The sequence below is a fragment of the Haemorhous mexicanus genome, chromosome Z (genome assembly GCF_027477595.1).
Source record: "Haemorhous mexicanus isolate bHaeMex1 chromosome Z, bHaeMex1.pri, whole genome shotgun sequence".
In the NCBI taxonomy this organism is placed as follows: Eukaryota; Metazoa; Chordata; class Aves; order Passeriformes; family Fringillidae; genus Haemorhous; species Haemorhous mexicanus.
In genome coordinates, this window is record NC_082381.1 from 11,394,123 (window position 1) to 11,411,817 (window position 17,695).

At 46.6% G+C, this 17,695-nt stretch overlaps 1 protein-coding gene across 1 annotated transcript; it reads left to right on the forward strand.

Annotated features, from left to right (window-relative positions):
- The first annotated feature begins 12,905 nt into the window (after positions 1-12,905).
- Positions 12,906-17,120, forward strand: ANKRD34B (ankyrin repeat domain 34B). The gene has a single exon (XM_059873105.1). It carries the CDS (start codon positions 13,028-13,030, stop codon positions 14,510-14,512), a length of 1,485 nt encoding a protein of 494 aa, XP_059729088.1. The 5' UTR covers positions 12,906-13,027; the 3' UTR covers positions 14,513-17,120.
- Positions 17,121-17,695: the final 575 nt, after the last annotated feature.

Here is a 17,695-nt window from a genome sequence, read left to right on the forward strand (position 1 = left end):
TGTGTTTCTGTGTTCCTGTCAAGCATTATCAGTAAAGATGCAGTTTGGTTATCAGTGTGATTTTGAATAATCTAGGTGACAAATATGGATTATAAGCAATAGTGGAGTAATTCTGTTTAAATATTAGATATAGTTGAATACAAAAATACTAAAAAATATTAAATAAACTGGTTTAATTTACACTGATGTCCCCTTAGAACATCAGCTATGAGCACCGCTTGAATTTCCCATGGCACTTTACTACAACACCTAGCTGATAAAAAACATATTTGTTGCAGCACCTGCTCTGAGTTGTCTCAGTTTTCTCTGTTTCCTTTGAAACTGTAAGCACTTCCCTGTATTGATCTTCTTGTTCTGTGTGTGCTGATGTTACATCAATCGATAAAAACAAGTTTATGCTTACATAATGCTGCAGGAAGTCTCCAGAGTTTTAAATTGACAGCACATTGTTGAAGGGGAGGAAAGAGACTGCTACCAGGGAGATGTCATTTGTTTTTTTTTAAATACAAGTCACAGTGACCCTGGCAAGAGAATAACCTCCTGAAAGTGTTTAAAACATACCTGTTATAGGTCAGTGTTGAAAGCTCTGACAGTTTGCAAAGTACTGTGTTTAGGACAGCTGACATTTATTAAAAGTGGGAGAAAAGACTTCATGCAATGTTGGCTGAGGCCAACATACATTAGAAACTTTGTGCCTAAGTGCAGAGATAGGGTTCACTGAGGTCAGGATGTTTTGTAGCATCATTTCAGTTTCAAAGAACTTTTAACTTGGGTGCAAAAATAAGCCTGCTGAGAACATAAGTGATTACTCTTGATTCTTTGTGGACTCACTCAGTCCTCTCCAGATTTAACTATGTCCTTTGTCAGATACAACAACAAATTAAGGTAATTGACGTTTCGTGGAAATGCAAACTTCTGTCTCCTGCTTGAAACTTTTCAGAACATAATGCTGTTCCTTCAGTGTGGCTCTCTGCCACAAAGATCCATTTTTGTTTGGTGGGGTTTTCAGTAGAAGCACTGCGTTGGGACAGGACCTTTTGTACCACAGCTTTTCAATATACAGAGCCCTGTCCAGAATTAGGAGAATGCATTTGACTGCAGCGAAGCAGTCAAAGCAAATTCATGTTCACCCCATGGACAGACAGCCCAGGCACCGCTCTTTACCCGCACCAAGGTTAAAGACTGTGTCAGGATGGCTGGGCAGAAGGGTGTGAGCCTGGGTGCTCAGCAAGAACATGCAGACTGTTTGCTCTCAGTTATTGTCAGGGTGGTTACCTGGCCCCTGTAACTTGCCCAGGGTAAAAATAAGTCTCCTACTGTGGCCTGAAGAGAAAAAAAGCTGTGTTCCAAAAGCGTCTTTCCCATGTTTTGTTTACTCCTGTACCTCATTGATGAATAATTCCTTGAAAAGCCATAGATTCTCATTATGTCCAGTACAGGGGGGAAATGTCATGTTTTTACCTAGTTCCATGCAGCTAAGTGCAATGAACAGCATCATGAGTGACAGTGTAATTACCAATCACCAAGAAAAGTCTATACAGGTATAATTTAATCCTCCTCATTCATGCTTTACCAGGAACAAACTGTTCCAAACATATTAAAATCTTAATTTTCAAAGATAATACTAGATTTAACAAGATAGCTAAAACCAGAGGGTTTCCATAAAAAATGAAAAACAAACATAAATGTTTTTATTGCTTGTCTATTACTCATTATCTCTTACCTGACAGTGGACAGCGATTTCCATTTGGCTGTAGAAAGCCGATGTTTTCAGTAGTGTTAGAGCCACGGTGTATTCAAGGTCAGAGCTGGGAACATTCCAACAACAAATCTCTGTCGTGGACAGCAATCCGTGGAAAAGAAAGGTACACTCTGAAAAATAAGTTAGCTAATTTAGCGAATAAAATACTATTAGTATTTATACAGAAGAGCAGGGGAAAAACAGGAAGGGGAGAATGGCAATGATTATCTTATTCAGGTTATCTGAGAGCACTGGTAGCACTTGACATGACATCTTAATGGGGAACCGACAATTGTGTTGACTTCATCAGACAACAGCTAATTTGCTGAGGACTTAAACCTAAAACCGGACTTAGCCTGAGTGGTTAAAAAGTTATGCTAGCAGAAGAAGGTGGGAGCAGGCAGAGGCAGAAGCTGACTTGGAGGGAAGCATTGTTCCTTAATCAGGATAGAAAATTAGGTGAGTGGAGGTGACAGATGAGGTGACAAAGCCTGATGAGTACAGAACTAGGAGATGCCTCCCTTATTATTCAGGTGTGCATTAGCTGTCTCTGCTTGCCCTGAAGGGCTGTAGGAATAAAGCCAACCAGGTTAGGGTAAGGCTGGCTGAAAAATCTGAAGAGCCAGGTCCTGAAACAAGAGTGGAAGAGGAGAAAGAGAACTGAGAAGGGGAAATTGATGTTTCTTAGAAGGATACGTGGTTTATCGTGTTAATTTGCCCTGTAGCTGTAATTACTAAGAAAACACTTTAAAGTGCTGCGGGGTTTAGCACCTTGAAGATGCTGTGACAAAGAATGTCGTTAGAGAGGGATTTTCAGGATTTGGGCGTTGGTGTGACTGCCTTTGTCAGCTCCAAAGAAATCCTCCGCTGGAGCTGCTCTCCGGAGGTGCCTGCTCTACACCCAGGAGCGAGAGTCCCATCCCAGGGCCTCCCGTGCCCAGGGTCTGTCGCTGTGCCCAGCCCAGTGCTCTTCTGCTTCCCTCGGTTCTGGGACTGCCTGTGGGAAGCCTGCTCTTTTCCCTGCCTTCATTTGCTTTCAGCTGGCTCTGGCGTGATCCTGGCTTATTCTACCCTCTGCAATCGTTGTGTCTCCTTTCGGAGATGTAACATCAAAGCAAAATTCATACAAGAAGGCTTTTGTTAGATTAATTGACATGGTTGGAAAAAGAATAGATGAGCTCTTAACCAGAGGTCTATTCTGATTACATTTTCAGGACTTTTTTCCGAGTGACTTGGACAATGGCTTACATTGCAAAAGTTGTCTGTTCATTTCCAATTAAAATGTGTGGGTTAAAGTAGATTATCTTTTCTCATCTTGTTTTGCTTTTTTTATTATTTGATGGTTTAGCTACAGAATGTGTATGTCATCTTCAGTCCTTGAGCTGTAGTCCTCGCCGTTCTGTTCCTTATCTCTTCAGTTGTCCCATTGGATTGAAAATTTACAGAAATTCAGAGAATTGGGCTGATCAAGAGAACTAACTATTTCAAATAGATGTTTTTTAAGTATGTGCTTATTACTGATTAAGTGGTGGTGAAGTGTTTTCCTTGAAATTGGGCCATATATTTGCCTAAGTAAACAAAGCTGTAGGCATGAAAAAAAATATTTTGTCAAGTGATGTCTGATGTGGAAAAAAAAAAAAGGAAAAGTAAATGCAAACTGAGAATAAACAGAACCTGAGAGGGCCATAAATGAATGATACACCATTACCTATGAAGCCCTAAATCAATCTCTTTTCCTTCCTTGAGCAGTTCAGTTTAATAAGTTCCTAACACCAAGCAGAGTCTTCTTCAGTAAGCAAGCCATTATTCAAAGCCATAAAATAATTTATGAATTATGGAATTGATTTAATTGAGATGGGCACATGCACGAAAACAGAACACTTTGATGTTCATGCTTCCTCCAAATGCAGTTTTCCACACAAAACCCTGCTGGGAGCACTCACATTGGTTTCGGACAGCTGTCCCGTGGATGGATTACCAGCCCTTCACTGGAGATGCCTGCTTCACCTCAATAACTTAAAACGGATTGGGCCACTGAATTGCACTAAAGCTTGTTCAGTTGTACTAAGGAGCACTTTAGAAGTGTTTAGTCTTTTTAGTTCTGTATCAGTAGCTCATTGAACATGTCCAAAACAAGCTCCTGGAAATGATTTCTTGCGAAAACAGCTGGAAAAAGAGCTTCATTTTCACAAGAGCACTTTTAATCACTATACCTCCTCTTGTTAGGTTTTGCTCAAAAGGATTAAAATTTAGATCTGGTCCCATCAGCAGTCCTAGGTGGAAAACCTCATTAATGTAATATATCTAAGTTTAGAAAGATTCATTGTTTTCTAATTAATTTTAAAACCTTTTTTTTTCATGCCTGTTCAGTTGTTTATCATGGTAGAAGGCAACCCAATTGACTGGAGTTCTTTACTCACTGAGTATTTTTGTGCATATTGCTATTTCAGCCAGTCAAAATTGATTTCTTTAGTGTTGACTCTCAGTGGCTCTCATGAAATTATGGTTATCTTTCCAATGGAATCATGTAAATTCTTCTCCTTTTGTTGCAGACCAGTTTCACCTTCTTTCTGCACAGTTCACTATATTTTTTTTGTAGCATGTAATTCAGATTCTTTTAGAAACTGCTCCAGACATAAAAGCACAGCCAACGTTCTGCTGCAATCTAAACAATTTATAAACATATGTATGAGAAAGATTCTGCTCTAAGGATGTTCACAGACTGTGGGAGCTGGCAAAAGATAGTTATCCCCCAAGCCTGCTGATTTATAGCAGCCGGGAAGGTGGCACTTGAATTGTGCAGCCTTGCAAAGGCTGGTGCTGTGGAACAAGACATTTATTGCAATATATTCTCTAAAGCTGTTAGAGGGAGCCCTGCTTCCGTCACCAGCCACAATTATTCCTGCAAGTGTCACAAGTGCAGTTCCCACACACACTCAGTTTTTTAATCGAAGTACTTGGCAATAAACCACCAAACACTCCAGAGAGATTATTTATCCAGGCAGAAAACTCCACATCCTAAATAGCTAATCAAAGCATGCTTGATGGAAACCAGGAGATACCTGGGCACTGGCATGATCTGCCTGGAGGCAGAGGGTCACACCAGAGCCTGGCGGGCCCACGGAGCAGGGACAGTGCAGTGCCGCCTGTGCCTCCAAATTGCCTGGGAAACAAACCAATAACATAACAAGGCTCCTCTCCAGATTTTACACTGCACGCATGGGGTTTTTGTGAGACACTTCATGGACTCCTAATTCCTTCTGTTTGGTTTTGATCATTATTTTTGAAGCACAAAACATAGCACTCCACTTCTCTCTTAGACCTCTCAAATGATGTCTCTACATCACTACCATAATCCCCTTTGAAGAATTTGAACAAGCAAGCAGCTGTGCCTGTTACATTTTAGATATATTTTTAAGAACACTGTTGTTTACCTCATGAGCGCATTCCTCTCAGCAAACAGTTCTACTACAGTAAACATCTGCCTCTGTACCCAATGGTTTAGAATGTATTTAAGTATTTAATGTGTTTATTTTAATTATATACCAAATTAGTTTATCATAAAAATGGTTTCAGGGTTTGGGGTTTTTTTCAGTCATCCCAATTAAACCAAGGTAATTAGGCTTCTATATTTTTCCATTCATTCACCATTTTGAAAATAATTCTATGCACTAATACATTATAAAGTAACTAATTTACTAGAATGACTTATGTTACATTATATCATGTTCAACAATTTCAAGGGCAATGAAATAATACATAAGTAATTACATACATAAGCAATCGTGGCTCCTTCCCTTGAATGAGTTCTTGCTTGTGTAGGCTGAGGCTGGCCAGTAACAAACAGACACGACAGAGTGTTTACAATTTCTCATGGGAAGCAAAATCCAAAACTAGGGCAGGGGGTGAGGATGTCAGATCGAATTTCACTATTTCCATTCGTTTCCTTTCTTTTATCTTCCTGTGAACAAAGTAGCGCAGTTGACCTACCTGACCAGGATCCCCAAGGACACAGGCAAGGCCCGCCTGTGGCTGATGACACTTGGGCCCCACAGGTGTCCCTGGAGTGCCAGGTGCCAAGCCAGGGCCTTCAGCTCTGAGACTGCCTTCCCAAAGCAGGGCTCCTGGGCTCCAGGCTGCAGTCTGGTGCTGGGCTTCCTGCAACTCGCTGACAACTGGTATCCAGAAAACTAAATATGTCATTTTCCTGCCTGACTGCCCATATTTGCTCACAGTTTATAGAGAATCACCCACCTGGGGCCATGCTGTGATCTCAGAAATGCTCATTAGGTCGTGGCCTTGACGAGCAGCAGCTCACCTCGAGGGCTGAGCTCCTCCTCAGCTACCAGAGACTGTCTGCCCCCAGGATCTGGTGCTGGCTGATGGCAAGTCCAAGTGGATGAACATTTTCCTTGTTGAACATTCAGAAAAAGTTGCCAAGCAGAATTGCAATCTGGATGGGACGTTGCTATGACTAACACTGTGAGCCTACGAACATTGGTCCTGAGTCCTTCCCTGAGCTGGGGGGCATTTCCCACAGGGATGAACCTGTACAGGGAGTGTGCACACCTGAGCAGGCTTTGGCTCCATGGGTGTGTGACTGTGAATGTGCTACACTAAAAGGAGTAGCAATGTTGCTCTCTGATTCCTAAATGCACTAGATCCATAAGTCAGGCCTGTGAATAACTGTCATGCTTCTAGTAAATTCTACAGAGTCCTTTGTTAAAATCTTTGAATTAGGCTATTAATTCAGTGCCACTATGTTAAAGTGCTGTTAAAATCTTTAGGCCTAAAGCTTTGGTTAGTTCTGAGGCTATGTTTTGCAGGGAGGTCCACTCTTAACCCTGTAACTCAGTGGCAGGGTCTCCCTTATTCCTTTGCATCCTCACCCTTTCCCATTCTTACTCTTTCTCCTGTCCTCAGCCTCCATATATATCACTTTAGTTTGGTTTTAATTTTAGATTGATTGAGTCTAGATTTTGAGCTCTGTGCTTGAACTGTAAGTAGTAGAGTGAAGCATGTCACTTTGTTGCACTTTCACTTTTTTGTTAAACCTGATTTGGCAATACCTTTTCCAGTGATTCTTTGAGCAACCTAAAACATCCATTTGTGACAAACATTTTTAGTTAATTAAAATTATTGTTAGAATTCTGCAACCATGGAACTTTCTCCTGTACATATCCAGGCAGCTCAGCTGTCAGTGAAATACAGGAGAGGGCTATCAAGAAGTGTGATAAACAAATATGCCATGTGCATATGCAAACATCTGTGTTTTATAATAAAATTTGTGCTTCTGAGATGTGTTGCCTGCTCTGGCTTTCCACTCTCCTTCACTTTTAGCAGGAACTTCTTGATACCAGTAGTTGTTTTTCTATCCAACCAAGAGTATCCATGGTGATGTTTATAAGAAAAAAATCTAATTATCTTCATAAAAGTGTTCTTCCAAGAGCTGGTTTGATACACAGGTTTTTTTGGGGTTTTTTTTGGTCAATGATTCATGTTGGCTATCAAGCTCAACAGCAGAATGCGGGCAAGGATGGAAGGAGGAATAAGAAAGGGGACATTTAGAGCTGCAAGAACTACAGAAGTGGTACTGTTTCAGCAGCAGGAGTGCTGGTATATACACAAGTGTACAGTGCCTCTCCATCTCACAGAATTAACCCAACAACAGGACTGTGAAGAGCAGTAAACTCCTCAAGAGTGGTGCTCAGTACACAAGCTTTTCTGAGGCTGCATGGCAAAGAGTGAGTATTAAGAATGTGGATGAGGTAGGGGAGAAAAGCAAACAACAATAATTAGAATCTTACCATGGGCAGAAAAAGCCCCAAAACATCTGTGGACATTCTCCCAACTTAGTTTTTGAAAAAGGTTAAAGAGTAACTGAGGAACCTGCCCTTGGAATGTTTGTCTTAGTGGCTTATTCATACCATTTATCCAGCTCTTAGTCATGGTGGCTTCTCATTGATCCTGACGTGCACTTTTAAAAAATAGCAAGGCACAAATCCCCTTCACACTGCTCCTGGAACCTTCTCTGTCTGCAATGCCGAGCTCAGTGCTGTGCAGCTGGGTGCTGTGCCGTGGCCAGCTGCTCGCTGTCCGGCCGCGGTGGCTCGCTCGGCTGCCAGCTCACCCTCTCATGCCCTGCACACCCTCGGCGAGGCGGCCGTCAGGGCTGCCTGCAGGGTCTCACACAGCCCCCTGCGAGCAGCGAGGACGCCCTGCCAGGTGCACTCCAAGAAAACCCCCCTGGAGCCTCTGAGGACCATCAGGAGGGCCTGTGGCTCTTGGATGCATGAGAGAACACGCCGTGAGCACCACCAGAGGCACACAGCAACTGCAGAGAGCACAGCACAGCGAAGGGATGGCAAGGGTCAGGCTTGCTGCTCCAGGGCAGCCGTGCTTGGGCGACCTGCAGACCTCCTGCCATGAGCCAAGGAAGGCGTGGGCAGCGCCCGCCTGGATTTCTGTAGAGAACATCCTTGTTCTGTGTCCCAGAAGATGCCCACAGGCTCTCCGTCAGAAGCAAAGAGGCTCAGGCAGCTGCTCCTGGATAGCCTGGAAGAAACAATGCCCAGAAGGGGTCTCACTGCTGAACACCAGAGGAGAATGCACACACACAGAGCTGCATCCTTCCAGCAGTGCTGCGTGACAGGGAAAGACCCAAGGGGCAGAGAGTTAAGGCTCTGAACCGCGGGAAACCTGTGAGGGCTGTCGAGCACCGGCACAGGCTGCCCAGAGAGGCTGTGGAGTGTCTGTCCTTGGAGGCACTAAACAAATGGTGGCAGGGTGCTCCTGGGTGATCAGGAGGCTTGGACTGGATGGCTTCCAGAGATCCGCTCCAGCCTCAGCCAGACTGTGTTGCTGTGGAGGCGTCCTAAGCTTGCATGGAAACCAAGAAGTGTCTTTCTGCTTTGAAATTTCATAGGATTCTAGCCTGTGAAACTAACCAGGAATTACTGCAAAGTCAAACTTGGTCACACCTGAGGGAAGCTTCTCCTTGGGCTCAGCTTCCTCTCAGCCCTGTTAAATCCTGCCTGGGTGGCTGGAAGCAGTGTGGTGGAGAGGAGGGTGTTCGGTGCGTTGTTCCTCCGTTGGCTGCACCGACAGGAGATCACAAAGCACGGCCAGGGAGCCCTCGGTGCTGCCTCTGTCCGGAGCAGCCACCCGCGCCAGGGCAATCCCCGGAGGTGCTGCGGGCTGGGGGCGTGACAGGGGACGGGGCCAGGGGTCAGGAGGTGTGGGGTGACGGGATGTGTGCGGCTGTGGGCTGCGGGACGGTGTGAGAGAATGAGGGTGCAGGTGTGAGGGGTGGGCAAGAGCAGGGTGGTGCGGGGTGTGTGGGGTCTGACAGGTGTGAGGGGTCTGAGGGGAGTGTGGGGTCTGACAGGTCTGAGGGGTGTGTGGGGTCTGACAGGTGTGAGGGGTCTGAGGGGAGTGTGGGGTCTGACAGGTCTGAGGGGTCTGAGGGGAGTGTGGGGTCTGACAGGTCTGAGGGGTGTGTGGAGAGTGTGGAGTCTGAGGGGTCTGAGGGGTGTGTGGGGTCTGACAGGTCTGAGGGGTGTGTGGGGTCTGACAGGTCTGAGGGGTCTGAGGGGTGTGTGGGGTCTGAGGGGTCTGAGGGGTGTGCGGGGTGTGTGGGGTCTGACAGGTCTGAGGGGTCTGAGGGGAGTGTGGGGTCTGAGGGGTCTGAGGGATGTGCAGGGTGTGTGGGGTCTGACAGGTCTGAGGGGTCTGAGGGGTGTGTGGGGTCTGAGGGGTGTGTGAGGTCTGACAGGTCTGAGGGGTGTGTGGGGTGTGTGGGGTCTGAGGGGTCTGAGGGGTGTGTGAGGTCTGACAGGTCTGAGGGGTGTGTGGGGTGTGTGGGGTCTGACAGGTCTGAGGGGTCTGAGGGGTGTGTGGGGTCTGACAGGTCTGAGGGGTGTGTGGGGGACGAGGAAGGTGAAGGGTGTGAGGGGATGTGGGTTGTGAGGGGTGTCCGGGTGCGGATGTGGGGGGGCCGAGGGGCAGCAGGTGGAGGCAGCCGTGGGGCGCTGAGGGTGTGAGGGGGCACAGCCGGGGGTGAGGGGCTGTGGGTCCGGCTGTGGGCCCGGGCGAGCCGCCGTGGGCCGCAGGGCGGGCCCGCGGGGGTGGGCCCGGGGGTGGGGGCTGCGCGGGGCAGCGGCTGTGGAGGGGCAGCGCAGCCCCGCCGAGGCCGAGGGCGGTGCCGGGGGCGGCGCTCGGTGTCCCGGCGCTGCCGAGTGTCCCGGTGTCGCTGGCGCCGCCGGGAGCGCCAGGAGCGGCGGCTCCGTCCCGTCCGCCCGCAGCGGAGCCGAGCGCGCAGGGAACGGCGCTGCCGCCTCGCCGCCGACAGCGCGGTAAAGTATTTAAACTAATTCTCGCAGCCTTCATCTCGTGCTCGTGGTGTCTGCGCGTTGCTGCTGTGTGTGCTTCTCGCTGCCGAGAAGTTTGCGGTCCCTGCTCTTTCCCGGCACCGCTCCGGGAGCCCCTCAGAGCCGTCGCGTTGCGAGTTGCGGTGGGAACTTTGGGGTGGTGGTGGCGGAGCGGTTTTGGCAGCGTTGGAGTGGGAATTTTTGTAAGTCAAAAGTAACTCGTACTTGGTAAATTTAAAGTAGCAAAACAAGTTTTTAGTACCTTGACTGAATTTGCCAGGTTTAATGTGTATATGAAGAATCATAAAAAAACCGAAGTGCTCATGCTCTTCGAGTGTGAAAGCTTTTTTCCGAGATGAGAATCAATGACAGTTTCACTGGAATGATTCTAGACTCTCTAAACACAACTGTGAGAGCTTGTTTAACAGTGAGGGTGCTGAGGCTCGGAGGGCAGGAAATCTGGCTCTCACATTAAACAGGTGAGGAATACTTTGCAAGGACTCCTTCATTCATATCACGCTTTCATGACACTGTTGCCTTCATTTGTTTATTTGTTATAACGTCGATGGGCTCTTTCCTCCTCAGTGCTGTGATTAGACTATTAGATTCAGAACCAGGTTTTCATGCTATGAGGTGCCTGGTGCTATTTTGTCTCAGAGTACTTTCCAGGACAATATTGCTATTTGAAAACAAAGCTAAGCCCTTTCTAAACAGCACGATGCAGGAATATTATTTGCACAAGAATAAGAGGAATTTATGGGTGATTTGACAGACCAGCTCATGATTCAGTGTCACACACTGAGTTCTGTAAGTTCCTCATTCCTCAAACTGCTTTAAAGCTTGAAGCTGCTTTCAAAGTTTACCTCCACAGGTGAGCGGCATCTGTGTCAGTCTCGATAGCTTAGGAACTCATGGAGTGCCTCTGACATGGCAGTTAATTAAATTTAGGAATGCTGTATAGTCCCAATCTGCTCAGCACCAATCTGCGATGAATTATCCAATAAATTACTGTTTGAGGGAATCTGCTTGGCCGGTGGTCTTTCACTTCAAAAAAGCCAGCTGTGAGGTTTTTGGAGCAGGTTGTAGCCAGTCCAGGTGTGATACGATTAACAGATGAAGCTGTGGCTGTCATCCAGCACTTGGGAGTGTGTTCTGCATTATGTTGTTCCAGTTGTGAACCTGTAACACTTTCTTTTGATGGTAGAGTATGTGAATCTGAAGAATTGGTGTGTTTCTCTTCCCCGTTTAATGAATCTTCTCTTCACTTTTCTCTGCACAGAAACATCTCAGGCTTTCTCCAGGCAAGCTCGTACCTGCCAACCCCATTTACTCCTAACTTTCCAACTGCAGCTGTTGTCTTAGCTCAGCCTTCCCCCCCAGACCAGCAGTCCTGCTGAAGTCGGTGGAAACATCGAATTTCAGCAACAGGAGGGGTTAGAGGAGATGCCACAGAAGCAGCCTCACCTTCAGCCCTGACCTGCTGCACCACTTCAGGTAGCATTATTCTCTCTCCATGCCTGTTTAATATTTAATGTTCTTTTGGCCGTAAAAGGGATTTCTACAGATGGAAAGGCTTATGTAATAAAGCAATATGTCGTCACTTAAGTAAAGTGAGCTGTTAAGAATCAGAGGAGCTTTAGATAAATAGGAAAGAAATGTTAAATCACCAACAACTTCCAGGTAGGTCAAAACTGGGGGAGAGCACAACCACAATTCCAACACGTGTGTTATCTACCAGGTGTTTCTCTGCAGTTTCCTTCTGGAAACCTAAATGCATAAATTGATTGTATACATTTATGAAAGACTTTACAATAATTGTGATTATATTATATTACTTGTCAAAAGTACACATAAAAATCATAATAATGATTTTCACTTCAGTTAAAGCTGAAATAGACAGTACTGAGTCCTGTACTTTTATTATGATGGAGTGAATTCCTAAAGTAATTTTGATGCAAATACCTTTTAAAAATGTTTTATCAAGACAGAGGGGTGAAAAAAACAAGCCACCTGTCAAAGTCAGATTTCCTCCCCAAATTTCCAGGGAGTAAATGTGACTCTCTTTTTTTTTGCTTATTAGACTTTTGAAACAAAGTATATTGAGATCATCCTTTGATTTTGGTATTCACAGTAAAACAGAATGAAATTACTGCTTTTCAGTTAATCACCAGAACATTACTAGTGTTTTCAGTGATTAATAAAAATGAATAATTAATTGCCTTTACAGATAAACCAGTTAAACATTTTTATTTCTCTATGAAGACATTTTAAATAAATGATTGTAATCCTTTAATGCATATCTGATCTTGTAATGGAATAATATTGGTCTGCCAGTGATTAAAGATTTTTTTTTCTCTAAAGGTTTTCCCTGCACACAGGTAAACAAGCACATACAAGACAAAGAAGTTTTAGTTGCGTGTCTGCAGGTATACATTCTTATATGAGTGTATATTGTTATTTACAAATATATATTGTTATGTATGGTATTTATGCTTAATGTTAATTAAGATCTTAATTTTTTGTGTGAAACTTCCTGATTCTCTTTGATGTTGTCAAATGTTTCTTTTGTTGTAGAGCTGATACTGACTGCTCAGGCAGAGGACTGTGTAAAGGACAGTCAGGAAGTAAGAAGGTGACAGTCATGCTTTAATCTTATATAAACACTATATTTATATTGAAGGGTTTTTTTTAAGTTTTCAACACATTTGTTGTAAATCTAAAGGGTGGGAAAAGCTTTCTTCTTTTCTTCCCTTCATGGTTTTTTAACAAAACTCGAGCGCGTTTACAGGAGCAATTAGCAATTAAACGCTCTGTTATTTTCCCCCATTTCCTTCTCCTTCCCGGGGACCCGTGTGCTCTGTAAGGCAGCCCAGCGTGGCTGTGAGGCCAGGGCAGGCGCGGAGGGCAGAGCAGGGCCATGGAGGCAGCGGACGTGCCGCCCGAGGGCTACTCGCTGATCAAGGCCGTGTACCAGCGGCGGCTGCGCCTGACGCGGCTGCTGATCGACGGCGGCGCCTACGTCAACGAGAGCAACAGCCGCGGCGAGACCCCGCTCATGGTGGCCTGCATGACCCCGCACGCCGACCTGCAGAGCGCCAGCAAGGCCAGGATGGTCAAGTACCTGCTGGACAACAAGGCTGACCCCAACATCCAGGACAAGTCGGGCAAGACGGCCCTGATGCACGCCTGCCTGGAGAAGGCAGGCCCCGAGGTGGTGTCGCTGCTGCTGATGAGCGGCGCTGACCCCAGCCTGCCGGACCACTCCAACCGCTCTGCGCTGGTGTACGCCATCAACGCAGCCGACAGAGACACGCTGGAGCTGCTGCTGAAGGCCTGCAAGGCGCGAGGGAAAGAGGTCATCATCATCACCACGGACAAGTCTGCCTCGGGGAGGCAGAAGACAAAGCAGTACCTGAACGTGCCTCCTCCAGACCTCGAGGAATGCACTTCCCCAGCCAACTGCACCTCCCCATCAGAGGTAGAACCACACGAGGGTCCGGAAGACCCATTCAGCTATAAAGAGCTGTATGGTGGGCAGCAGGGGGACAACTCATCTGAAAGAATGCCACTGATGACCAAATCCAGCTCCACACCAGCACGCTTCAAGCTGACACAGGTGCTGCAGTGTGATCCGTGGCTGAAGTGCTGCCCAGCAGTGTTCCAGCAGAGGAAAAGTGCTTCTCCACAAGAACTCCAGAGTATCAGTCCCATGGAAGAGCTCTCCTGTAAGGTCGGTGGCCTTGACTTGTGCAAGAGTGTCGCCACCAGTCATGAAAGTAGAGACAGGAAGGACACTGCTCAGGTGCTGAGAACCTCTGATCAAACCATGTCAAGGAAAGCACTACGTGATGCAATAAACTATCAGACTCCTTTTGTTGAAGAGAAACATAACCCCAGTGAGATTCCCATGGGCATGGATGCCAGTTTGGGACAAATCAGCTTGCTTTCAAACCTTGGCAATATTATCAAGAAAGGAAGTGGAGAAGCAAATTACAACATCTCCGGTTCTCAGTTAACTAACAGTCTAATTCCTGCTGCTGATACCAAAGGTAGTAAGTCATCAAAAGGAACTAAAGAGATTCTTCCCACATACCAGACTTTGCTACCAAGTCCAAGAAGAGGTCTGGAGATGTCTCCTGTTTCTCCAAGAGGCAGAAATCAGGCTCCTCTAGAGGAAGAGGGCTCAGGAGCCTTAGTGTTGGATCAGACAAGGCCAGGTTTTCTGCCTCCACTGAATGTGAGCCCCCGGCCCCCAGTTCCAGAGCTCACTGTCATAAACACAGTCTCTGGAATGATTTCTTACGGACAAACTCACTTAGTACCCCCAGGATCTGCCTTCCCTAAGGGGACCAAAGAGACGAACCTGCTGCGGAGGAGGCCGTATGAGCAGATCACAGTCTGAGCAGGTTCAGCAGTCACTGAATCTTTAACAGGAGAGCAAAGGGGATCTTTATGATATGTAAATATTCAGTGCAGTTCTTGACTGTAATGGTATGTATCACAAAATAGAGCAGGTCTGTGATGTAAAGTAGTGTCTGCCTCAGGATGAGTGGTACAGCTCAGAAACTAAATGAAAAGACATCTAATGAGGCTGTCTTCTGCAAACTAAGAAGTGTTTGTTTTGCTGATTTTGTAAGGTTTTCAACTTGCCTGTGACAGACAACCCACAACGGTCCTTAAGCATTGCAGTTCTCACTGTAGGTTGTAAATACTACCCCTCCAAGCTTTCCCCAAACACACACCCTGGCAGCACCCAGAGAGGGCGGTGCCCGTGGCGTTTGGGACCCCGGAGCGTCTGACTGTGGTGCTGGACAGCGGACTGCCCGTGTCCAGGTTGTACATACGCAGAAACCCCAGAGACAGCGGCGTGCGCGGGGCGGGTGGCAGCAGGCGCACTCGGCAGTGTGTCCTGGCCGCAGCGGCCTCGCACACACGTCCCAGCTGGTGACACCGCTGTCGCAGGGCTGTGCTGCCAGCGCGCCCCGGAGCCCGGCTGGCCCCGGGAGCCGGCGGTGGCAGCCCCGGAGCTCTGCAGCGCTGCCGGGAGCCAGCAGGGCGAGTGACCGACCTGCCCGGGGTGTGCCACAAGCCAGCCCCTCTCAGGCTGTCCCCGGCACCGCGCACCGCGGGCTGCTGCAGCTGCAACCTCTGGAACCCGCTCCAGAGGGACTTTTTAATTGAAAAAAGCGAGAAAAAGAGCTTTTATTTGGGAAAAGCGAGGGTGCGGGGGGCAGAGCCTGCGCCTGGAACAGGCTCTGTAGCCTCCTGCAGTTCTGGAGCTCCCAAAAGGAGACCTGCCCGGCAGGCGGGGGCAATCTGCCCCAGTGAGAGCGCTCCTCACCGGGGCACGGACACCGGGACACAGCCGGAGTGTCTGCGGGAGCAGGGGCACTGCACACACACACACACACGCACATTTGGGAGCAGGGAGCGCTGTCCTCTGCTCAGACAGACCCAGAAAAGATAACCCAACAGCTTCAGGGAAGGTGAGGCCCTGGCACAGTTTCCCCAGAGAAGCTGTGGCTGCCCCATCCCTGGGAATGTTCCAGTGGCTTGGAGCCACCTGGTCTAGTGGAAGGTGTCCCTGCCCTGGCAGGGGCCTTGGAATGAGATGGGCTTTTATTTCAGGTGGTTTCCAACCCAAAACTCTCTGTGATCCTGTGAGTCTAATTATGAAACTCACCCGGGAGATGGAAACCCACATTTTGCCTAGTTTGAAACAGAGGGCTGAATTTCCCACAAGTGGAAAGCAGTCCTCTGCAGCCTCCGAGCTGCTGTGTATTTTTAAGTATCTCTAAAAATCTTTATTTCCTTTAGTGTCTTGTGATTCCAAGTGTCTCCCTTGTCTTTGTGTGCATCCTATAGATGCTGGATTTCTGGTATTGCATTTAGATCTCGTCTTCTAAATTTTGAGAAAAAGTGAATGTGTTCTGTTGTTGTAATTTGCAGAAATTAGTTGTATTGAAATGGTGTCTGTGTAATGTGAATTTCAGTATACTGAAATTAGGTATTTATTTCCTGGAAATACTCAGTGGGTATGTTGCAGCTTCAGTCAAAGTTCACCAAATCTGACATTGCCTAAGAACAGCCTGTAATGTTATTTAGCTTTGCACTTAGTAGGAGACAATTTAACGGGGATCTTAACATAAAACAGTGCTACGGGGATCGTAAACATAAACCAGTTCAAAGAGGATCGGAGACATAAAACAATTTGAAGGGGATCACAAACATACAAATATTTAATGGGGATCATCACCATAAAACAATTTAATGGGGATTCTAAGCATTAAACCATTTAAAGGGGATTATAAACATATACTCTCTGTAAATAACTTTTTGGGAGTATTTGTTTCCATTCAGGTTCTGCCTTTTCCTTCAGGAGATTTTCCTGGATCAGGCCCTGTGTACACCAGGTACAAAAAAGGATTATGTGGACATATTTTTATGAAATTATGTGGAACAACATATGTCAGTATTAACTGAGTACAAATTAGTCCCTACATAGAATACACTTTCCAAATGTTTTTATGATAATACAAAAGGAAATGGCAACTTCTCATCTGTTCATCTCTCACTTAACTTAGTGAAGTTAAATATCTGAAGGGGAAAATAGACCTTTAAAAATCAAAAATTCTTTCTTAGAAGACATTGACTATCACCAGGTGTTCCAACTGGTATCTTTACTGAGGGTATGAAGCCCAATTTACGCTGTTTTGGTTTTAAAATTAATTACGTATCTGGGACTCTGGCTCCCTTAAATTAAACCATAATTTTTCTATTAAATGCTCAGACGTTGGAGGGAAGTGGCAAGTGTCTTGAAAAGGGAAGTTTTTTGGTAGTGTTACCAGTATTTTGTGATTAATTGTGATGCAAAGTAGTGTGAAATGTTAATATTATTGTTTGTGTTACTGTTACAAGTGACCTTCAAAGGAAAAAGCTTTGTTCTCTTGCTGTTGTTATGCTGAATAAATAAAAGTTATTTTTCCCCCTCAGAGAGAACATGGAAATAAGCACATGCTTTTATTCACCACTCAGGAAATGATGAGTCATTGCAAAAGGTACTCGCTCAGAAGTGTTTCTCAGGCTGCCTCTGTACAAGAAAATGGGAACAGTTACTTCAATTTAATCCAATACAGCTAAATTTGTCCAGAGCACGGTGCGAGAGAGGCTCTCTCCACCTGCCGGAAGCTTGCTGCGGCTCCACTTGTGGAGCAGAGATGCACTTGTGTCATCTTTGAAGCCTGAATCCATGACATTTCCCAGCCACCCCGATGTTCTTTTCAGCAGAGCGCGGTCAGCCCGACCCGAGTGCCTGATGTTAAATCCTGGGTTAAAAACAAGCCTTTTCGGTGGCCTTGGTGGCTCCCGGCACAGGAAGCACCCGGGGCTGGTGGGGAGCGGGGCTGTGGCCCCCGAGGCGCTGCGGTGACACGGTGACACGGCGGTGACACCGCGCCGAGCCACGCCATGCACCCCCAGGGCAGAGAGGATTTCAAACCGCGCTGCCTGCTTGGGAAAGGTGGGGAACAATCCGGGCTGCTTCCTCCTCCTCCTCCTCTTCTCCACAGAACGCTGTGAAACCACA

Excerpts from the sequence above, each read along its gene's own strand:
- ANKRD34B (XM_059873105.1), top strand. The coding sequence starts at position 13,028 with ATGGAGGCAGCGGACGTGCCGCCCGAGGGCTACTCGCTGATCAAGGCC.